The sequence below is a fragment of the Panthera uncia genome, assembly GCF_023721935.1.
Source record: "Panthera uncia isolate 11264 chromosome A3 unlocalized genomic scaffold, Puncia_PCG_1.0 HiC_scaffold_12, whole genome shotgun sequence".
Taxonomy (NCBI): domain Eukaryota; kingdom Metazoa; phylum Chordata; class Mammalia; order Carnivora; family Felidae; genus Panthera; species Panthera uncia.
In genome coordinates, this window is record NW_026057579.1 from 3,225,978 (window position 1) to 3,250,351 (window position 24,374).

Consider the following 24,374-nt stretch of genomic DNA (forward strand, 5'->3'; position numbering starts at 1 on the left):
CGCTTGGGTGTTTCCAGTCCAGGGAGAGCTGACGGGAGCCCAGGCCCTGGCCCAGGGTGAGACATCTGGCCGGGGCTAGAGGAGAGGGGATGCGGGGCCAGATGCCTCAGAGGCATCTTGCCAGTAATTCCTGTAGCAGCTCTGCAAGGAGATGTCATTGTCACCTCGTTTAGGTAGAGAACCTGAGGCCCCTTTCCCGGGTCGCACTTCCAGAAGGAAGCCAACCGCTCCTGCCGCGATCCAGATTTGGATCCAGAGCCTGGGCGTGGTCCTCTGTGCTGCGTCCTGAGCTTTGACAGCTACCAAGAGGCTGGGTCTGACCCTAACAGGAGGCACTGGGAGTTGATGGTTAAATTTGCACTGAGAGCTGAGGGTCCTGGGTTCCCTGATCTCTTAAATGTACCTAGAGGCCTTAGCTATCTTTCCAAATACTACTCAGACACCACCTGCTCCCCAGTGCAGACAGTGTTTTGATAGTTTCAGTAATAATACCTATTGACTGTCTGCTAGGTCCTGGGCACTGACCTAGGTGCTTTACATAATAGCTCTTAAAGTTGGGCATTTCTGTCTCCATTTTTATAGGTCCAGAGGCAGTAAGGTTTACTAACTTGCTAGAAGTCACAGAGCTGGGTTTCCAACCTGGTCTGTCAGTCCCTGCTCTCTACACTGCCTGGCATGGCGTAAAATGCTTAATTCTCAAAGCTGTCTCCTAGGGAATCATCAGAGCCAGATATCAAAACACACAGCACCGCAGTTTAGATCAAATTAAGAGTAATTTTGCACACTTATAGCCTTTTTTTTGCCATTATTTTTTTAAATTTCTTTTTAACGTTTATTTATTTTTGAAGGAGAGAAAGATAGTGTGAGCAGGGGAGGGAGACACAGAATCCGAGGCAGGCTCCAGGCTCTGAGCTGTCAGCACAGAGCCCAACACCAGCCCAAACCCGCAAGCCTTGAGATCATGCATGACCTGAGCCCAAGTTGGAAACTTAAACAACTGAGCCACCCAGGCACCCCTTCTTTTTGCCATTATTAAATTTTAGCCTTTTCCAACCACCTATTCCCCTCACTCAGTCCCTGCCTCTGAAATCCCATAATTCTTTCTTTGACGCTTTCTTATGGTACCTAGTTTTTGCCTTACATTGTAATTATTGTTGTGTTTATTTTATCCCCATACTACATTGAAACTTCTTCAAGACAGAAATACTGAATTTTCATCCCCTCACAAATGCCTTGCTTATTAGAAAGTCAGCCATACAATCGATGTTTTCCATGAACCCCCTAACCTGGCCTATTTTGGCCTGAGGCCCAAAGGAAACCACGTAAGGGTTTGTGGGCAAAATTCATCATCCCTGTCAGAAAAAACATAATTAATAAGACCAAGCCTGGTTCACCAGCTCAGGTGAGCCAGTAATAGATTTCTTCATGTAAAGCATAATATTTTGTAGCTGGAACAGTGGCCGTGAGCAAGGGCTCTGACACTGGATAAACCTAGTTTCAGATCCTAGCTTTGCTACATACTGGCTGGGTAACTTTGGGCATATCATTTACCCTCTTTAGATTTCAGACTGTAAAATACCTAAGAAAATTGTTGTGCGGATTAAAGAAAGCAATGTAAGTGTGAAGAGCTCAGTGTAGGACGCAGCATACAAATGATGTTGTTGATGTGGACATTAACTTGGAGGCAAACTTACGGGACTAGAGACTTTATCATATATGATCCAAAGCCAAAAGCACTATAGAAAAGTACCATCTTTTAGACGATAGATGACCTGGTTAAAATCTCCAGCTAAAGTTCTGTTGTTTGTTGGCTTGCCTGTTTTGCAGAAGAGCGGCAGAGAAAGCTCCAGGAGTACCTAGCAGCCAAGGGAAAACTGAAGTGCCAAAACACCAAGTGAGTGTGTCTCACCCAGTTATGCAAGTTTTGTTGCCCTGGTTGCTCATAGCAATTTAAAGCCTTTCAAAACATTGCCCTTTTGTGTGTAGTCTACTCAGACTGCACTGAGATCCTATGATAACTCAGGAAAGGGTATGTTGGTCCAGACATGACAAAAACCCTGGCCAGTATCTAGTACACTGGCAAGACTAAAGCACTATTATTGTGGCAGTCTCTAAAGGGAAGAGGAGAAGGTCCACAGTATTACCTACAATACTTTTTCTGTCCCTGTCCCTGCTTTTTTTTTCCCCCCTGGGAAAGTGGTTCTCATGAAGGCTAAAAAAGGTCGAAGAGTTGCGTGACCGTGGTTCTGTTGTTCCTTGCTAAAGCAGGAGAGCCAGTTATAATCAGTCCTCCATAGCTGCACGCCAGCATCCTCCAGCCTGACCTCTGTGGTCATTCTCTTAGCACTTACTCTTGAGGTGGACAGAATAGGACTGTTCACTTTTGTCTTTTGTCAACATCTTGCTACTGTAGTGGTGTTACTAGTCCCTCTTGCTTAGCATTGATATATTCTCCCCGTGGCGTGTTGCTAAATTTTTATTTGGAAATGAATCTTTACAAAGCTAGCTTGGACTCTATATTTTAGTTTCCTTTTACTTTGGGGTTTTAACTCTGTTTCCTCGATTAAATAAATCTGATTCATTTATTCAACAAATACTTATTTAATACCTGTAATGTATCAGTCACTCTTGGTTCTGGAGATCTGGTGCTTAACAAAACAAAGAGGCCCCTGCATCTCCAGGGTTTATGTTCAAGATGGGGGAAACTAACAGCAAGTCATGATCAAAGTCCTTGTTAGTGTGAATTATTTTTGATCCATGCAGATTGAATCATTCTAAATTCTCCTCTATTTTCCTATGCCTTTTTACATTTTCTGTCTCAGTGGCTAGATTTCATATGTGCTCCTGTTTTTTTAGTTGTATCTCTTTTTTCACTTCTGAATATTCATTATCTGAAGACACTTAAACTTTTTAAAGAAACTGTTAATTACCTTATTTGACATTGTATCTCTAGTGCCTGGCACATTGCACTTGTTCAAGGATTGTAGTTCGAATGAACAAGACTATGCAAATATGAAGAAAACACCTACATTTCATTAATCTAGTTAGAATGCTATATTTATGCGTGGGACATCTCTGAAAATGATTACCAAAGCATGGGTAAGAGTGGTGTGGTCTGAGGAATAGAATAGTGGGACTAACGAAGGGATAATGAGACTATTGGATATAATTTTGAAATATTTTACTATCTACAGAAATTCCAATGATTTAAAATTCTAATCATAATAAATTTTTTTAAAAAAAATTTTTAATGTTTATTTTTGAGACAGAGAGACAGAGCATGAACAGGGGAGGGTCAGAGAGAGAGGGAGACACAGAATCCAAAGCAGGCTCCAGGCTCTGAGCTGTTAGCACAGAGCCCGACGCGGGGCTTGAACTCACGGACCATGAGATCATGACCTGAGCCGAAGTCGGACGCTTAACCGACTGAGCCACCCAGACGCCCCATAATCATAATAAATTTTAATTACTATACTTCCCAAGCCTTGCTGATCCTTCTGGACTAAGAATTAATCTTATTTTGTCTTTTACAGGCCTTACCTAAAAGCCAAGAATAATTGTCTGAATCCTCCACCTTCTAAATCTGTAAGTAGAAATTAGTCTTTAAATAATAATCATTTTAGATGATTAATAATAAAAACAACAAAGATGTTTGCAACCTAAAGACTATGTTATGCAAAGATATTTCTCATAAATAAAAGATCAATTTGGTTTAGTAAGAGACAGAACCACTTTTTGAAAAGTACAGCATATTATAGTTCTGCTTTGTTAATCAAAAAAAATTCTCAAGTGCACATTGGTCCTCTTAATAACTAACATTAATGGAATATTTACTATGCATCTAGCATTACATTAACTCATTGAGTCCTTACAACCTTATGAGGTAGGTACTTAGTAGCCCCATATTACAGATGAGGGAACTGAGTCACAGAAAGGTTGAGTAACTCCCCAAGGTCACATAGTTATTACATGACAGAGTGAGAGCCTGTGATCTTAACCACTTTGGTATGCTGCCATGAAGTTAAATGGCTCTGTAGTCATTAAAAGGGATCATCTTATTGTATCTTCCAAGCTACTTAACAAGATATGCTTCCCAAACAGTTCAATGCAGCTAGGTTATGGATAGAATAGTAAAGTATTCTCAAATTTCCAAGGTTTAAATGGGAGAATTTAGCCTTCTGAAAAGCTGCGTATAACATCATTAGACCCTGTGAAGGAAAGAAAATGTATATAAGGCAAAATTGGTACATCATGATGTGAACAGTTGGGAGTCACTGGGTTAGACTTCTACTTTATGCAGATTGGGTTAGTGTAGCATGCAAATCTTAAAGGAAAAACAAAACAAAACAAAAAACCTCATTCAGAGTTCCCAGAGGCTTCTCTAGAAGCTGACAATACTGTATACCTAACTATCTTTTTTACCCAGCCGTGAAGATAAAAATTAAGTGGGAAAGGCAATTATGAAATAGGAGAAGCTAAAAGGACTAGGCAAATAATAGTCATCATGACAATTGTATAATGCCTTACAATTTATAAAACATGTTTATACCTAATTGTAATAGCTAACATTTGAGTGCTTATTATCCAGATACTGGGCAAGATACTTTATACACAACATCGTAAGTAATAATCAAAACAACCCTATAAGAAAGGTGGCCTTATGATTTAATGTCCATTTACCTTTGAGAGTAAAAGGAGGTACTGTTATGTTGGACCAACAGCCATAAATAAAAACTATCTTGTGAAAAACAGGACGTTATGACACCCTTCCCAGAAGATACATATCATTATTGTTATTCTCATTTTACAAATGAGAGGACTGAGGCTCAAGGAGATGGAGTACTTTGCCAAAATGATATAACCGGTAAGAGTCAGACTTAAGACTTGAACAAAGTTTTTCCGGCACACTCTTACTGCAGTGCTTCTACTTAAAGAAACACACAAGGTTTTTCATTTTCTGTTCGTCTCTGGCAGTTCTAACATATTGAACCAAGATTTGAAAGGATTCCTTGGAGCCATGCTCTTAAATTTACTGAGAAATAGTAATGTATAATTGTTAAAAACTGCCTAGGTCCAAATGCTAACTCCTTCATTTTCCAGCTAAATGACCTTGGGCAAATTATTGAACTTTGTCTGTAAAATGGAAATAATAGGAGATATCTCATAGAGTTGTTTGAAGAGATTGAGTTAGTATACATTGAAATACATTGAGAAATGTCTACAGACTGGGATATATGTTCCTCTGGAGGTACATAAAGTATCTCCAATGGGTTCACAGTTTAACAGAATCAGCTTCCAGGTCCTCAACTTCCACATACACTTTTGCCTAAAATTGATTTGTAGAATGTGCCTCACATACAGTTTCTCCTTTCCCACCTCCCTTGTCAATATCATCCTTCTACCATTTTTCAGTTCTTTCTTTCTCTGCTGTTTTAGACAAACCACTCACCCTTCATCCCTAATCTCAATATGATGCTTTGCCCTGAGATGGGAATACCTACAGAGTACAACGTCAAGGGACAATAGTGAAATAATGGTGTCGATGTTGAGAAAGTCTTTTTCAATTCAGGTGGCTTCCAGTTTTTTGCACTCAACATTGTCATCTAGTAGAACATTAAAAAATAATTTTTTGCTGAGAGATCACTGGGATTTTTAGCATATGCCTCTAGATGAGTTCAAAGAATTGACTACTACTTACTGGCTGTGACAAAACATCTTCTATTCTCATGAACTTATTTTTTAAATTTTAATTCCAGTATAGTTAATATACAGTGTTAAATTGGTTTCAGGTATGCAATGTAGTGATTCAGCCATTCTATATATTACTCAGTGCTCATTAAGCCAAGTGTACTCTTAATCTTCACCTATTTCACCCATTCCCTCCTTACACCGTCCTCCCGTCATTAACCGTCTGTTTGCTGTCTGTAGTTAAGAGTCTGGTTTTTTTGGTTTGTCTTTTTTTTCCTTTGTGTTGTTTCTTAAATTCCACATATGAGTGAAATCAGATGGCATTTGTCTTTCTCTGACTGACTTATTTTGCTTAGCATTATACTCTCTAGATCCATCCATGTTGCAAATGGCAAGATCTCTTTCTTTTTTATGGCTGCATTATATTTATATACACTTCTTTATCCATTCATCTATTGATGGACACTGGACTGCTTCCATAATTTGGCTTTGGAATTTATGCTGCAATAAACATAGGGGTGCATATATCCTATTGAATTAGTGGTTTCATATTCTTTGAGTAAATACCCAGTTGTGAGATTACTGGATCATATGGTAATTCTATTTTTAATTTTTTGAGGAACCTCCGTACTGACTTCCACAGTGGCTGCACCAGTTTGCATTCCCACCAACAGTGTATGAAGTTTCCTTTCTTTCCACGTCCTCACCAACACTTGTTGTTTGTTGTGTTTTGTTTTGTTTTATGTTAGCCATTCTGACAGGTTGAGATGATATCTCACTGTGGCTTTGATTTGCATTTCCCTGATGATGAGTGATATTGAACATCTTTTCATGTGTCTGTTGGCCATGTGTCTTCTTTGGAGAAATGTCTGTTCATACCTTCTGCCCATTTTTTTAATTGGAATATTTGTTTTTTGATGTTGAGTTGTAAATGTTCTTTATGTATTCTGGATACTAACCCATCTACTTAGTAATGTGAACAAATTTTCTCAATGTTTTTATTTAAAAAGAAAAAGGAATAAAATTGATGCAGACCTCTGTCTCATTCCAGCAACAAATGTCTCCCAATGAATACATAAACTAATTATAGGGATGGGGAGCTCCAACCAACTCATTAAGAGATACATTTCTATTTCTTTATGAAAAAATATTTTCCTTTTCATGTTTAATGATTAGTGATCAGGGTGCCTGGGTGAGTCAGTTGAGGGTCTGACTCTTGGTTTTAGCTCATGTCGTGATCTCATGGTTGTGAGTTCAAGCCCCACATTGGACTCTGTGCTGACAGCATGAAGCTTGCTTGGGATTCTCCATCTCCCTCTCTCTCTCTGCCCCTCCCTGACACACGCTCTCTCTCTCTTTCTCTCTTAAAATAAATAAACTTTTAAAAAATAATAATAATAATAATAATAATTAGTGGTCAAAATCAGTAACATTTATCTTCTTTTGCTGAATTATTTCTAGTTATGGCAAATACAAATAAGATAAATTTATAAACATATGCATATTTGTTGAGAAGTATGATAGGGTAATGAACTATATACTGCCAAGCACAAAAATCTAGGAAAGAAATTTTGTGGTGAACTGGAATGAAAATATACCAAGAGAATAAAGGAAACGTGTTACATTTTCAATTTCAAAGAAGTATGTTTGTACAATTTTTTAAAGGGATTATAGTATCAAATTTCATTTTATCTTAAGATGTCAATATTGACAGTGTGCCTGAAATTGCATCTTTTGCAACTATTTAAACTAACAATGAAAAACTTTAGATGTTAACTCTAAAAAGTATGAAAGGGTACAGAGTTTGTCAAAATTATTTTGGGGGGCACCTGGGTGGCTCGGTCGGTTGGGCGTCCGACTTCGGCTCAGGTCACGATCTCACGGTCAGTGAGTTCGAGCCCCGCGTCAGGCTCTGTGCTGACAGCTCAGAGCCTGGAGCCTGTTTCAGATTCTGTGTCTCCCTCTCTCTCTGCCCCTCCCCTGTTCATGCTCTGTCTCTCTCTGTCTCAAAAATAAATAAACGTTAAAAAAAAAAAATTTTTTTTTAATTATTTTGGGCATGTATGAACAAAAATGCTTGAAAAACACTGATGAGATAAGCTCTACAATTTCTCCCAGCCCTACGATAGCCCTTATTTCATCGTATCATCAGTTTTTGTGCGTGTATCTTTTCTATTAGCACTCCTCAGGGACAGGTGTCTTCTCCTCTCATCTTTGCGGCCCCTTAGAGTCTGGCACTGTGCCTAGTATACATTCATAAGTCTGTCTTGATTTAAACCCTTGTCATATATTGTATGTTGTATATTTTCTCCCTCCCCTGGCTTCATATGTCCAGAATAAAGTGACCAAATTCAATTTGAATCGATTGTTCCTTCTTGTACATTCTTTAATTTTTTTATCATTTTGATCCATCAATTCTGAGGTAAGTTGTCAGAGACCAGGAGTTAAGAGACTGAAGTTCTAGCTCCAGCACTGCCTCTAACACCCTGCCTGACCTTGGGCAACTCACTTTCCCTCTCAAGTGAAGGGGCTCAACTTAATGATCTCTAAAATTCCAACCTTGGGGGCACCTGGCTGGCTCAGTCAGTAGAACATGATACTCTTGATGTCAGGGTTATAGGTTCAAGCCTCATAGTGGGTGCGGACACGACCTAAAAATAAAATCTTAAAAATAATAATAATAAAGTAAAATTCTGACCTTAATGGTCTGTATTTGCATACTGATTGCTGGCTCTTCTGTCAGCCAGATGACTCTTCTAAGCCTAGGTTTTCTCTCAATGTACTACTTAAAACTGCAGACCAGTTCTACCACTTACAATAAATTAGCAAGGCCAAGCTAATCTAAAATAAAGATATAAAAACTGAACAAAAGAGAAAATACTTGCAAGTCATATATATGATAAGAACCTACTATCCAGGATATATAACAAACTCTTGCAGCTCAACAATTAAAAAACAACCCAACTTTAAAACGGACAAAGGATAATCATAATAATAATCATAATAATAATAACATGGACAAAAGATCCGAATGGACATTTCTCCAAAGAAGATATACAAATGGCCAATAAGGACATGAAAAAATGCTCCATATCATTACCATGAGGGAAATGCAAATAAAAACCACAATGAAATACCACTGCATACTTACTAGGATGGGCATAAATCAAAAAAGGCATAACACTGGGGCTCCTGGGTGGCTCGGTTGGTTAAGCGTCCGACTTTGGCTCAGGTCACGATCTCACGGTCCGTGGGTTCGAGCCCCGCATCGGGCTCTGTGCTGACAGCTCAGAGCCTGGAGCCTGTTTCAGATTCTGTGTCTCCTTCTCTCTGTGACCCTCCCCCATTCATGCTCTGTCTCTCTCTGTCTCAAAAATAAATAAACGTTAAAAAAAAAAGGCATAACAAGGATTAGGGAGGATGTGGAGACATTAGAACCCTTATACAATGTTAGTGGAATGTAAAATGCGACAGCCACTTTGGAAAACAGCTTAGAAGTTCCTCAGAAGTTAAACACAGGAGTTACCATAGGACCCAGCAATTTCATTCCTAGGTATATACCCAAGAGAATTGAAAACACATGTTCACACAAAAGCTTATAACAAATGTTCATAGCAACATTTTTTTATAATAAATAAACTGTAAAAAAAAAAAGATTTTAAAAAATAAATAATAAAGTTTATTATTGAAAAATAAAGTGGCAAAGACTGATACATCCTACAATATGGGTAAGTCCCAAAAACATTATGCTAAGTGAAAGAAGCCAGAAACAAAAGGCCACATGTTGTATGATCCCATTACATGAAATGTCCAAAATAGGCAATCTATAGAAACAGAAAGGAGATTTTAGTGTTTGCCACAGTTTGTAGGGAGAGGGAAATGAGGAGTGACTTTTAACAGGTATAGGATTTCTTTCTGGGGTAATGAAAATATTCTGGAACTAGACAGTGATGATGGTTATACAGCCTTGTGAATATACTAAAACCCACTGAATTATACACTTTAAAATGGTGAATTCTAGGATCACCTGGGTGGCTCAGTCAATCGAGTGTCCAACTCTCAATTTCAGCTCAGGTTATGATCCCAGTATCATGGAATCAAGCCCCACATCAGGCTCTGTGCTGAGCATGGAGCCTGCTTAAGATCCTCTCTCTCTCCCTCTGCTCTTTTTCCCCTCGCTTGCTCTCTCAAACAAATGAATGAATGAATGAATGAATAAATAAATAAATAAAAATGATGAATTCTAGGGGATGCAAATTATATCTCAATTAAAAAAAAGAGAACAACTAAGGAATAGCATATGTTTGGAAACATTGATACCATATCCCTGCCTCTTCAGTAAGCAATAATGGAGAGATCAGGGGTGGATGTAATTGTTGGGGCTCAAGGAGTAACCCAGCTATAGCCATGTGCATATACCATCCATCTCTCTGGCTCCCACTTCCAACCCTCCCCTATTTCACCCCAGCGACACTGCCCTACACATAACCATTCTAGAGTGAACATCTCTTTGCCCTTAATGCCACATGGTTCTGGTTACAGACTTTCTTTACACACTCACAAAAGTTCACATAGTAATTCTCAACAATATTACCAAATCAAAAATAAAGAGTGGTAACTCTATCACTCCCATATCTTCCCCTAGAAAAGTATAATCTACAAATCTCTGCCAAATTCTCCTTTCTGAATACTTGTTTTCAATGCAAATACTCTGGAATCCACAGTGGCTTGCTCCTATTATCTATCATATCAATTCTTTAATTTTTTTTTTTACATTCATTTAGTTTTGAGAGACAGAGACAGAGCACAAGTGGGAGAGGAGCAGAGAGAGAATGAGAAACAAAATCCAAAGCAGGCTCCAGACTCTGAGCTGTTAGCACAGAGCCCAGAGTGGGGCTCGAACTTACAAACCATGAGATCATGACCTGAGCCGAAGTCGGATGCTTAACCAACTAAGCTACCCAGGCGCCCCACCATATCAATTCTAAACTCCCCTCCCTTGTTTTTGAAGTTCTCTATAATCTATCCCTGCCTTTCTTATCCAGGATTAAATCACATGGCTGAAACATTTACTTGTTAATAATGTAGAATCTAACCTTAAAACCCTGTCCTGACTTTACAAATATGACTTTCTACTGAGATATTAGATTTAATTGAAAACTGTTCCAAAGTGTCTCCGGCCTCCCAGCATCTACCACTTACCTATCCTTGCCACTGATATCCAGGGACAAAACAAAGGTTCTTGAGTAACACTGTGACCTTTACAAAGGCAATGTTGTTTAAAAAAAAAATAAAAGTATAGCAATACACTCTACTACTAGGAGGAAGTTGAGAGACACCCTAACATAAGTTTATTATGTATGTATTTTTCCAGAGTCCCTAGAAGGACACTTCATTTGAGACATAATGAGCATTCAGCAAGTACTTGTTCAATTGAGGCAAATTTGTTTTTTAAACAGCAATTTTTGTATGTTCACTGCATCTCTGCTTAATTCTATCAAGCTAAAATATTCTGATATATTTCTAATAGGAGTTCAAATTATAAAGATCATCTATTAGCTAGACTATATTTCCCAGATTCAGCTTTCTTCAATGAAATTCTAAGTAAAATAACTATTTTTTTTTTAATTTTAAAAGCAATGAACTATTGTTATAAATTTTACTTTTTGATATTTTTCTTTGTCTTTTTAGACTATTGTACCCAAAAAGAATGTTACCAATTATGTTGCTTTGCCTGTCAAAGCTACAAGACCCATCAGCACTGAACTCCAGCCCCGACCTACCAAAGGCCCAGGATCCCAGAAGCCAAAGTTGGAGCCACCAAAACTTCTGGGCAAAAGGCTGACTTCAGGATGTGTTTCTTCTAACTTAAACTGTAAGCCTTCCAGCAATAGTCAACAATACCATGAAGAGGGATCATCCACTACTGGTGAACTGCCTACAGAAACTATGGGGTCACTTAATATACAGGAACTGAAAACTGCAAAGCAGCAGGTAGCAGATCAAGGAAATACTAAGTGTGCAGACTCTGTGGACTGTAACCATGTTGAAAATGAATCCTTAGATAGCTTTCTAAAAGAGATAAACAAAGAAAACTTGCCCCAAACCTTACTAGACTCTGAAAGGAAGTCAAATCCTGAATTATGGACTATATGTAAGCCAAAGACTAATTCTTATAACCAAACCAAGAGCAGTTTGGCTCCTAAACAAGCCTTGGGCAAAAGTTCTGGGAATAGTGCTTTTCTGAAAGACCGAGTTAATAAACAATTTGTTGGAAAAACACAAATTAGGATTCCACCAGTAAAGTCACAGCAACTCTCTAGAGGAACAAACCTTGCAAGACCAGGAGAAAAACTCCCAAAGACGGCTCCCTGTCACTACGTTCAGACCCTTAGTAGGACTCAAACATCAAGGAAACCAGTGGTCAAGGACATAAAGGATATAAAGGTTAATAGGGATAAATACGAAAGACCAACAAATGAAACTAAGGTACAGTCACACACTGTTACTGAACAGAAAGTAAAACACACCAAACCCCAGACATGCCCTAGCGTGCTTCCGGGAGGCTGTAACAACAGACATCCAAACACTAGGCAAGATCAGAAATCCACTCAACCTTGTTGTAGATCTCGGACATCATGTGCATTACAAAAATCAAAAGCCATAAGTCAAAGGCCTAATTTGATAGTTGGCAGTTTTAATTCAGTCGTTCCAAGCACCCCTAACATAACAGCAAATGGAACCAATGGGAATAAATGCAGCAACAGCTGTCAACAAAAAGCACAGATTTTGGACACCAAGTTGAAAAAGACTCTTCCCCAGAACCATTTTCTCAATAAGACAGCTCCCAAAACTCAAGCTGGTAACAAAACCATACATGGAGGAAGAGTCCCAAATGGGACCCAAACTAATCCAAATATTAAGAAGAAGATCACAGCAGAGGACCGAAGGTACTTTGCTTTATGTCCATGATTTTGCAGTTTTAGATGATTAAGCATATTGACCATCAGGAATACTCAGTCAGGACATAGGCCATAAATAATGGCTTCTGAGTAATTGTTAGCTACAACCCTACAAAAAAGATTAGAAGCAAATACAACAAGTACTAAGACTTGGTAGAGCTGGGTGGTATAGACAGGTGTTATAAATTATTCTCTGTAATTTTTTGTATACTTGAAAATAATTTATTTTTTAAAAAGATATTGAAACAAAATGGTTGAATAAGAAATAGGAGTTGCAGGGGCACCTGGGTGGCTCAGTTGGTTAAACCTCCAACTTCGGCTCAGGTCAGGATCTGATGGTCCATGGGTTCAAGCCCCGCATCAGGCTCTGTGCTGACAGCTCAGAGCCTGGAGCCTGCTTTGGATTCTGTGTCTCCCTCTCTCTCTCTCTCTCTGCCCCGCATCACACTCTGTCTTTCAAAAATAAACATTTTTTTTTAATTTTTTTTAACTTTATTTAGTTTTTTGACAGAGAGAGACAGAGCATAAATGGGGGAGGGTCAGAGAGAGGGAGACACAGAATCTGAAACAGGCTCCAGGCTCTGAGCTATCAGCACAGAGCCCGACATGGGGCTCGAACTCACGGACCACGAGATCATGACCTGAGCCGAAGTCGGCCATTTAACCGACTGAGCCACCCAGGCGCCCCAAAAATAAACATTAAATAATTTAAAAATTAAAAAAAAAAGAAAGAAAGAAATAGGAATTGCAGATGTAGCCTACTCAACAAGTAGCCTGCAGGGACTGAACAACAATAGAAGAGGGCAAAATAGGAGGAGCCTGAGTAGTGAGTTTACATAGCTAGGAAGTGGGGAGTTGGTAGTCCCTTCTGAAGCAGACCAGTGGTTAAATCCAGAAAAGTTATCAGGGAAGAAGGAACAGGAAACTTCCATGAGTGTGAGCAGGCCAAGTTTTGGAAAGTAAGCTAAGACAAAGAAGAAAATCAGTTCACATACAGAAATCAGTATCTCTGGGTGCTGGGGGTTAACATCAACATGCATGATGCTTGAAACCAAGCCAAAGGATTTCACACTTCCTGCCCAGGACCAGACATAGTCTCATAATGTGGTGACCCTCCCAGGAGAAGCACCTATGTATTGGAGTAGACTTCAACTTGGTTGGAGTAGAAAATAGGGAGATTCCTGACTGACAAGGGTGAAAAGAACATGTAAAATAGATGGTAGCCAAAGAGTACAGCAGGGTAAAGTGAGGGCAGGATCTTTTCTCTGAATACAGCCCTGAACACCACCAACAAGCTCTCTGCCCTCCTGAAGAGACAGAAAATAAACAGCTTAATTTAGGATGATGCGATTGAGAGAGACTGGGCTGACTTCTTTAGATAGAAGAGAAGGGTTAGGGAGGTACTTTTCAACAATGACGTCTGGTCTAGGAAAAGGATAGTGACAAAAAGAAGAAGGATGACCCTTCTAAGCAAAAAGAAAACTGAGTACAAAGACCCCAAGCTGGTGAATGAGGAAGTCACGGTCCCTCCCATGCAGTTCGTAGTCTAGACCAGACAATAGATGATGGGTCTTAAGACAGTGTGTGGAATGCTGACCACATTTGATTATACAAGAGGAATCTGTGGAGAGCGATAGATCACTCACTCATTGCTGGAGCGTTCCTTGAGCACCTACCATGTGCTGGGCATTGGGAGATACAGTGGTGACCACACAGTCACAAGTCTACCTTAATGGAGCTTTTTCTCTGATGTATCTATGGAAAGTGCTAGAATAATAAAATCATAGCATTGAGGTCCTGGGAATAAGTTGACTTTAGAAAAGGTAAGTTCCCTGTTCACTCATGATTGGGAGGAAGGCTGAGATCGGAAGAATGCCAGGAGCATAAGGGAAGCACATGCCAAACATCTCAGCTTCTGTCATTAAGTAGGTGGTTCGCATGTAGGTGAAGCGGGGCAGTTGGAGCTGAAACAAGCACTATGAATTGTGCTCTGGAGTCAAGGAAACAAGAAGGTTAATTAGTTATTGACATTTGGGAAAAACAAAACCATAAGGTCAGAAAACAGATCGGTGGTTACCAGGAGCTGGGCATGAAGAGCAGGGTTGACTACCAAGGAGCATGAGGACATTTTTGAAGGTATTATATCTTCATTGTTGCTATGTTTACATGACCATATGCATTTGTCAGAACTCGCAGAACTGTACATTTAAAAAGGTGAATTTTACTGTATGTTACTGAACACCTGTGTGTTCTAGACATTGCGCTAGGCACTGGGACATCCAAGGTTTCTGCCTTCATGGAACTTGCATTCTAGTGGAGAAGACAGAAAATCAACACATTGATGAAACAGACAGAGTAATTACAGATAATTACCTCTTCAAGAAGGTGTCATTTGAGCAGAGGACTGAATAAAAATGATACTACAAGACCTTGAGGCAGGCATGAGCATGGGTCAGGTAACTGAAGGGTTACCAGAGCTCCTGGAGGGGAAGAGTAAGAGGGAAAGTGGTATGACATGAGTTCAGAGAGGCACGGAAAGCATGTTTAATTTTATTCCAAGAGGCATAGGAAGTTCCTGGCTGTGACTCAGTCTGCTTCACACTTTCAAGATCACTCTGGCTACTGTGCACACAATGTATTTGATAAGGGCCAGAGTGGAAGCAAGGACATGAGTTAAGAAGGAGGCTGCTATAGCCTTTCAGGCAAAAGGTTAAAGTGATATGAACTAGGATGATAGTAGTAGAGCTAGAAGCCTGTACCATGATGTGTCAGGTATGGGGAAGAAAGGACCACTCAAAGACCACTCCTAGTTTTAGGTCCTAGCAGCTGGGCAGATTGGGGCACTGTTTATCAATGTAGAAAAGACTGTTCAGGAATAGGTTTGGAGATGACAATCAAGAGCTTTGTTTTGGACAGCATTAAATTTGAAATGCGTGCCAGACCTCAAATACAAAATAGCAACTAGGTACTGGGTTTTACAAAGCTTGGGGCTCTTTGTAAACCTCTGGGCTGAAATGTACATCTACATGTTATAAACATGTAGTAATGTAAAGAAGCTGAAGAGCCTACATTCAAATGCTTAAGTCTAAGGTCTTGGTGCCTCCCCCAACAGCAGTCTGTTGGCTGCTTAGAAGCGGGAGCAGAGAATGTGGAGAGTGAAGGAGAGCAAGGATTCAGACATGGCACCATCGGAGACTAGCTACTTAAGAGTCCTGAAATTAGTGATCTTGTTTAGGAACAAAGGGGTTATGTGTGGTGATCTTGTTTAGGAACAAAGGGGGCTAAGGAACTGGGCAAAGTGGGTCACTCTGGCCAAGACCCTACTGAGGGCAGAGTGCAGGTTTGGTGGGTCAGGTTGAGTGGCTGATAGAGAGCTTATGGTGAGAGAAATGGAGTGCTGAGTTCATCATCTCAGAGCTAGAGGGATGTCTTAGTGCCAGAGGTAATATACAGGAGAAATGAAAATTTCTAGAGAAAACTAATGAAAATGAAAAAAAAGAAAAAGAATGAAGAATAATCATGAAGTTGAGGAATTTGAAGACTGAGATACTAGCCACCAGTAATCCTAGTAATCCCTCTGCAGTCTGCCTTCTGAAGGGTAGGAGCAACCAATGCTGCCATTACCCCTTTGGAAATTGTTTTTAATTCCATTCTCCTGACTCTGTATGTTGTTGAAGGTATGTAGTGGTACTCCATTCATGCATACCTTATACTCTGGAAGTGTGACTATATACAAAAAGAAACCTAAAGCATTTTCCCACTCCACTCCACCCCACCCCTTTAATTTTATGACAGGAAACAACTGGAAGAATGGCAGAAATCTAAGGGGAAAATCTATAAACGGCCTCCTATGGAACTTAAAACAAAAAGAAAAATAATAGAGGAAATGAATATTTCGTTCTGGAAGAGTATGGAAAAAGAAGATGAAGAAAAGAAAGCACAACTTGAACTGTCCAATAAAATTAACAACACTCTGACAGAATGTCTGCAGTTCATTGAAAGGGTGAGTATAAGTAAGCTCCCAAAGCTTGGCCGGCAGTCTTAGAGTTTTTAAACATTTTTCTTAAATACGGTGTAAGAGAGATAACCTCCGTCTAAGTAGAAATTCAGCTGCTCTTTTTATATAGAAGAAGAATAGCACTAATAATAATGGCATGCATTTAAACAATAGCTCTTGTATGCCGGGCACTGTTCTAACACTTTACTTATATTATCTCATACAATTATCATAATAACTATTACCATGCCCACTTTACAAATGAAACTGAGGCACAAAGAAGTTGGAAAACGAACCCAAGCAGTCTGCCTCTGGAGGGATCCAAAGGAGTTTTGCCTTTTTTCGCCATCAAGGTCAAAAAAGTAAATATTTGACATTTGGATATGAAGCTGAAGTCAAAGTCAAGGTCATGTGTAAAATTAGATTATCCTAAAGACTGGGTGGCTGTAAATGGAATTGAAATTATATCTTGGATTCTGCGATAAGGATAAAGGAGATGGTAAGCAAAGGGTATGATCCTCAGGAGATGCCTTGAAGGAAAATTATATTAATAAAAAATAATTGGATAGACGTCTACACTAAGGTCCTTGCCTGAAGCAAACCCAATTCTGTGCTTTGGCTGGTGGTGTTGGACAGAAACATAAAAAGGAAACCTTCAGTTTAGGTCCACTCCAGGCAATTTTCTCACAAAATTCACTTAAACGTTAATTATTTCTCCTTTATGGAATTAAAGTTCCATTCTTTTGTTGTTGTTGCTCTTTCTTGTATTTTCATTGTATTAAAGAAAATGCATGAATACATTCTTATTATTAAAAACATTACAGGACGCCTGGGTGGCTCAGTCAGTTAAACGCCTGACTTTGGCTCAGGTCATGATCTCATGGTTTGTGAGTTCAAGCCCCGCATCTGGCTCTGTGCTGACAGCTCGGAGCCTGGAGCCTGCTATGAATTTTGTGTCTCCCTCTCTCTCTGTTCCTCCCCCTCTCACACTCTGTGTGTGTCTCTCTCTCAAAAATAATTAAACATGTCTTAAAAAATTAAATTAAATTAAAAAATAAAAACCTTTCAAACACTGTAGAAAATGACCAGTGTTCCCCACTGACCATGCCCGCACACACACGCACAGGGACACACACACAGTTAGGCATCCCAGGCTTCTCCCAAAAGATGCCCACTATTGCCAGTTATCCATCCAGACAGCTTTTATGTATGTACATACCATGTAGATACATAGAGAAATGAAGTATATAGTTTTGTGAGTTGCAATTATTTTATTCCAGATTTTTATGTATGTTCTTTGGTTGTCTTTTCTTGTGTTTCCCTAATATTAGTATCATGTTGGCTTTGCCAAATAGTTGGGTATTTTCCTTTTTTCCTGTACTCTAAAAATAGTTTATACAACATGAGAGTTACTTTTTTCTTTGAAGGTGTGGTAAGGACTTGCCCATAAGGTTATCTGGACTATGGGATAATTTGGGGTATATCTTTTCCATTTTTTCTGTAATCATTGATCTATTTAGGTTTTGTATTTCTCAAGCTAATTCTAGTAATTTAATGCCTTTTATTTAAAGATTTCTTTATTAATCTTTTTAAAAGGCCATCTTGGGGTTTTATTGATTTTTTTTTTCTCTTGCATCAATGTCTGCATCTATTTTTATGTGTACTGGTTTTTATTAGCCTTTTTAGTTGAAAGCTGAAATCATTTATGTCAGTCTTTCTTATTTTCTTAAAAATACATTTAATGCTATAAATTTGGGGCACCTGGGTGGCTCAGTCAGTTAAGCATCAGACTTTGCCTCAGGTCATGATCTCGTAGTCCATGAATTCGAGCCCCAAATTGGGCTCTGTGCTGACAGCTCAGAGCCTGGAGCCTACTTCAGATTCTGTGTCTCCATCTGACCCTCTCTCTGCCCCTCCCCCACTCACATTCTATCTCTCTCTCTCAAAAATAAACATATAAAAAAAATTTTTTTTTAAGCTATAAATTTGCCTCTGAATTTAGCTTTGGTCATATCCTTTATGTTTGACTAGGTCATGTTCTGTATTAGAGTCAAGTCAGAAAAACAGAAACTGCACCAGGTATCTTAATAGAAAGAATGTAATGTAAAGGTTGGTTTCACAGTGTCTTATGTGAGTTCCCTCAAAGCAAATCTAAGAGGAGAATTTGTGTGAAAGTAATTTATTAGGAAGAGGATCCCAGGGAAAACTGGGAGGGGAGTGAGGATGTGGGGCCAGGAAGGGCAGGAGGCCAATTAGGATGTGGTATCAAGCAAAATCCAATGACTGTAACTGGCAAAATGCCACAGGGGAGCTCTGGAGACTATGGACCAGACCTCTCAGAGTCATCCTGATCAGGGGCAAAGAAGCTATAGTAGTAATACCTCCATGGTCATTGACTAATGGGGGGAGCAGGCGGGGAAGGGGTGGACAAAAATTCCCAGGCACTTTGACTCTCTGGACACATACAAAGAGGAGCAGATGCTGGCTGTTGGACTTGAAAGCACTTTCTGAGCCTGTGTGCACAAAAATGGTAAAGGGACCATCAGGAGAGGTATGGGTACTACACACAGGGCTGACTGCAAAAGAGAACCTGAGCTAACAGTGGCAATAACTTCAGGAAGCAACTAGCACCCACTGGGTCTAGGGGAACAAAGAGAGGTCGAGGGTGTCCAAACCTAGAAGTTAGGAGAGACAAACTCCAACTCTCAAGGAGGGCATACTACCCAGCAGATGTTGGGACCACAGGAACTGGAGGAGGCGCCCAGCAGGGCTGGATCTCAGACCTTGAGGAAAGGATGCTACCCAATTGGTGCTCTTGCCTCTGAAAGAGGGCAGTGAGGCAGGATCTGTAAATGCCAGGAAAAAATGGTTGAGGCTAGAACCAACTATTGCTGCCAGAGTGAAGGACCATTGCTGGAGTGACGAAAGCAAATGGGAAAGAGGAAGTCCCTCTCTTCTGCATCCCCACCATCTCCCTCTAGCCCCACATACTGGCAGAGCCCAGCATAGAGCTGCTGTGAAAACAGTGATTTACAGAATTCCAGCCCCAGTGTCACAGCAGAGGATACAAGGTGGGTTTGGAGCTAGGAGACCATAGCTTAATAATTGACATAAGTTCTCATTGTTGTTCATTTCTAAATAGTTTGAGGTTTCCATTTTGAGTTGTTTAACCCAAAAGTTATCTTAGAAGAACATCTTTTAACTTCCAGATAGAGTTTTGTTTTGTTTTGTTTTGTTTTGTTTTTTCCTGTCTTTCTTCCAGCTTTTAATTATACTGCATTGTGAATGTAGCCTGTATGCGTTCTGCTTGATAGAATATGTTGAAATTAATGTCTAATCAGTCTTGGTGAACGTTCTATCTCTTAGATGGATATTGGAATTCCTGAGTAATAGATGTATCCTCCAGAACTCTTTTAAATTTTCTTTCGTACTCTTCATTTCTTTGTTCTGTCTTAATTGATTCTGGGAGAATTCCACAGCCAAATTTTCAGCTGATTGATTTCCTCGTCAACTCCTTTGAGGTTTATGCCTCTTTCGTGTAGTGTTGGTTTTCTCAAACACTGATGATTCTTGATTGTGAGGTTACCTTTGGGTCTCCCCCATCGCAGGAGGAGTTGGAGGTTCTGCTTGGCTGAGTGTGCCAAGACATGGTAGCTCCCCATATTCCTTCTGCTCTGGGTACAGGCCAGAAGGACACCAAATCAGTGAGGCAATTTTAAATTTACTTTTTGTGAGGGGCACCTGGGTGGCTCAGTCAGTTAAGCGTTCAACTTCAGCTCAGGTCATGATCTTGCACTCCGTGAGTTCGAGCCCCATGTTGGGCTCTGTGCTGACAGCTCAGAGCCTAGAGCCTGCTTCAGATTCTGTGTCTCCCTCTCTCTCTCTCTCTCTGCCTCTCTCCCACTTGTGCTCTGTCTCTCTCTCTCAAAAATAAATAAACATTAAAATATATTTTTAAATATAAATAAATAGGGGCACCTGGGTGGCTCAGTCGGTTGAGCGTCCAACTTCGGCTCAGGTCATAGTCTCGCGGTTTGTAATTTCGACTCCCGCGTTGGGCTCTGTGCTGACAGCTCAGAGCCTGGAGCCTGCTTCAGATTCTGTGTCCCCCTCTCTCTCCACCCCACCCCTGCTTGTGCTGTCTCTCTCTGCTTTCCAAAATGATTAAACATTTTTAAAAAATTTTAATATAAATAAATAAATAAAGTTACTTTTTGTGAGATTTAGCCCTTTGTATATACACCTGCATGGGTCCTCAACACACACACATATACACACCCCTATGACCCTTGCTTACCTGTGCCATTCTTCATAGTTCCATTAGAGATATATGGAAATTATTATGCATATATGAGAAGTATATGAATGTTGATTACTCTAGGGTTTGGTTTGGTTTTGGGTTTGGTTTTGCATAAAAAGGTAAAGATATTCCTTACCTTCAGCTATGATAAACATTTTCCTATTTGGTCTCATGTAACTCTTAAAATTTAATGACTAGTGTCAAAATGCATTGAAATATACTGTTTAAATGGATGCCTCTTATTATATGTAAATTGTACCTCAGTAAAATTGAAATTTTTTTAAAATTAAGAAAAAATGATCAGACTGATTCCTGCCAAACTTCTCTGATAAATATTAATGTGAGAATAACAGCAAGATGGTAATAATTACCTCTGGCTTTTTTTTTTTTACAGGGTATACTTTCTAATGAAGTATTTACCATATTGTCCAGTATTCCTGAGGCCAAAAAATTTGCTAAATTCTGGATCTGCAAAGCAAAGTTATTGGCCAGTAAAGGTACCTTTGATGTCATTGGGCTGTATGAAGAGGCCATTCGAAATGGGGCAACAGTGAGTATCTGTCTCGGGTGGGTGATTTCCTGAAAATTCTCTCGTGTGAGTTCTCTGTTGCTTGCAATATGGCAGTTATACAACGCCATGTAAAACTTCTAATTCACATCATAAAGCTATGCACAGAATATGAAACACAGCATGTCCTTTATGTACATTTAATTAAAATTTTATTTGGTAGAAAATAGTGTTACATGTAAACCAACAGAATCACTGTTCTTGTCAAGTGATTGTGTCTCACTTTACACTCACTGTAGAAATATGCACTTATGGAAAGTTATAACATCGATATGCAGTACTTACAAAGTCACACCTCACCATGAAGAACCAAAAAATACCTTAAGCCCACTACATCAATATTCACATGGCAACAATTCAGAGCCAGTGCCTGAAAAATAAATTTAATTCTAAAACCTAGTAAAACCATCATTTCTCTATAACTTTTTTTTTTTAATTTTTTTAACGTTTATTTATTTTTGAGACAGAGAGAGACAGAGCATGAACAGGGGAGGGGCAGAGAGAGAGGGAGACACAGAATCTGAAACGGGCTCCAGGCTCTGAGCTGTCAGCACAGAGCCCGATGTGGGGCTCAAACCCACGGACCGTGAGATCATGACCTGAGCCGAAGTCGGACGCTTAACCGACTGAGCCACCCAGGCGCCCCTCTATAACTTTTTTTTAACAAAGACTGCATCCAGCAGTTTTATAACTCTTTTCACTTAAATGTCACTTACCAGCGTCATTTTATATTTCTCCGTACCTCTTCCCATGAGAGTTCAAAGTCAGAGTTGTACATGCACATAAATAGTCAAAAGAGTTCAATAAGGTTCTTTCCCTGAGGACTCTGTGCCCCTCCTCTCCCATTTCCCACCTCCTGGAGCAAACTGGTTATTTTCATATTTACCTTGAATAGTTTCACATAGTGTCCTTGTTTTTCTGTTTCTTGATTTTTCAGTTTTAGACATGACTTGTAGACTTCCAGCTGTGCAGGATGAGGATTTCACCCCCTTTCTCACACACGCCTGCATGGATCCCCAAGAGACACATGCCTGCAGACTTTTGCCATCCTCCATATTTCCATTAGAGTCCTATGGAAATCCTGGTTACTAGTGTTATGAATAATCCTGTGTTTACACTGTTATGAATATATAAGAAATACATGACTGCTCTGAGCCATGTGGTGTATACTATGATTATTTTGCCTTTCATGCACAACTTTCTACTTTTCCTGAAGTTAATTATTTTTTTTAATGTTTATTTTTGAGAGAGAGAGAGAGACAGAGTATGAGTGGGAGAGGGGCAGGGAGAGAGAGAGGGAGACACAGAATCTGAAACAGGCTCCAAACTCTGAGCTGTCAGCACAGAGCCCAACACGGGGCTTGAACTCACAAACTGCAAATTCATGACCTGAGCCGAAGACAGACACTCAGCCAACTAAGCCACCCAGGCGCTCATGGCCGTGAGATCGAGCCCTGAGTTAGGCTCTGCACTGAGCGTGGAGCTTGCTTAAGATTCTCTCTGTCCCTCTCTCTTTCTCTCTCTCTCTCTCTCTCTCTCTCTCTCTGTCCCTCCCCTGCTCACGCTTTTTTTTCCCTCTCTCTCAAATAAATAAATAAACATTTTTTAAAAAGTTCTGAAAACATGGATGAGCTTTTACCATAGGGTGATCTGGCTGAGCAGATTGGTTGAAGAACCCTCAATATGAGTATCTTCAGGTCTTTCCTCTAAAATTGGTCATATTCTTGGGCACCTGGGTGGCTCAGTCAGTTAAGCATCTGACTCTTGATTTCAGCTCAAGTCATGATCTCAGGGTCATGAAATCGAGCCCCTCATCAGGCTCCACACTGGGCGTGGAGCCTACTTAAGATTCTCTCTCTTTCCCTTTCTCTCTTAAAAAATAGATGGATGGATAGATGATAGATAGATAGATAGATAGATAGATAAAACTGATCATATTCTCTAAAGAAGGATCTTCCAATCTCTTCCTGGGAGCTGGAAACCAGGCTACCAGTGTTGTGAGGGAGAAGAGATCTGGGAGTCTCAACCTTCAGCATGGAAACTTTCATTTATCCCTTTTTTTCAGTCTCAGACATGCATGATATTCCCCAGAGACTTGGAAAATATATCCCCAGTTTTCTGTTAGGATAAAGAGTTGGAGGTCTGACTGCTGGACAGATGCTCAAGAGTCCTCTTGATTTGGACCTGACCATTCATTCCTGAGCCTTTAAAGGCCCTGGGGTTGAATCATGTTGTTTCTCAGCTACATTGCCAGTTTAGGATCTGGCTCTTCCAAGTTGGTTAAGTTGGTCATCTCTTCCTTCTACTTTCTAGCTTCCAAATCTTGTTGCCATTTCTATTCTTTGCCGTCATTGCCTCCTTTAATCCCATTACCATTCAGGGATTAGAAATATATATATATTCAGGGACACCTGGGTGACTCAGTCCCTTAAGTGTCGACTTTGGCTCAGGTCATGATCTCACAGTTTGTGAGTTGGAACCACTCGTCAGGCTCTCTGCTGTCAGCACAGAGCCTGCTTTGGATGCTCTGTCCCCCTCTGCCCCTCCCCGCCTCTCTCTCTCACATGCAGACTCTCTCTCTCTCAAAAATAAATAAACATTTAAGAAATAAATGTACATTCAATCTATCATTTTTAACTAGAAGCCTGTAAAAATGTAAAATACGATTGATAAATTTTTTATATAATTCAGACGTTTTGCAATATGTTCTGTACATTTATTCCCATTCCCTTAAGCTTAAAGCACATTAGACTTTATGAAAATTGTATAAATAGCTTTGCTTTTATGCTCTATTGTTAGTTGATATCTATTATTTATTTGGTACAGAATCCCAGATCAGAAAGACCAACGTCCAAATAG

The 24,374-nt window shown here is 39.8% G+C and overlaps 1 protein-coding gene across 1 annotated transcript in view; it reads left to right on the plus strand.

Moving 5' to 3' along the window:
• CKAP2L (cytoskeleton associated protein 2 like) overlaps positions 1–24,374 on the plus strand; it is a 37,177-nt gene that overhangs the window by 8,954 nt on the left and 3,849 nt on the right. Inside the window, exons 2-6 of the mRNA XM_049652126.1 lie at positions 1,828–1,894; positions 3,534–3,585; positions 11,380–12,638; positions 16,446–16,653; positions 21,342–21,497. Of these exons, the coding sequence (XP_049508083.1) occupies positions 1,828–1,894; positions 3,534–3,585; positions 11,380–12,638; positions 16,446–16,653; positions 21,342–21,497 (1,742 nt within the window). The remainder of the gene's footprint in view (positions 1–1,827; positions 1,895–3,533; positions 3,586–11,379; positions 12,639–16,445; positions 16,654–21,341; positions 21,498–24,374) is intronic.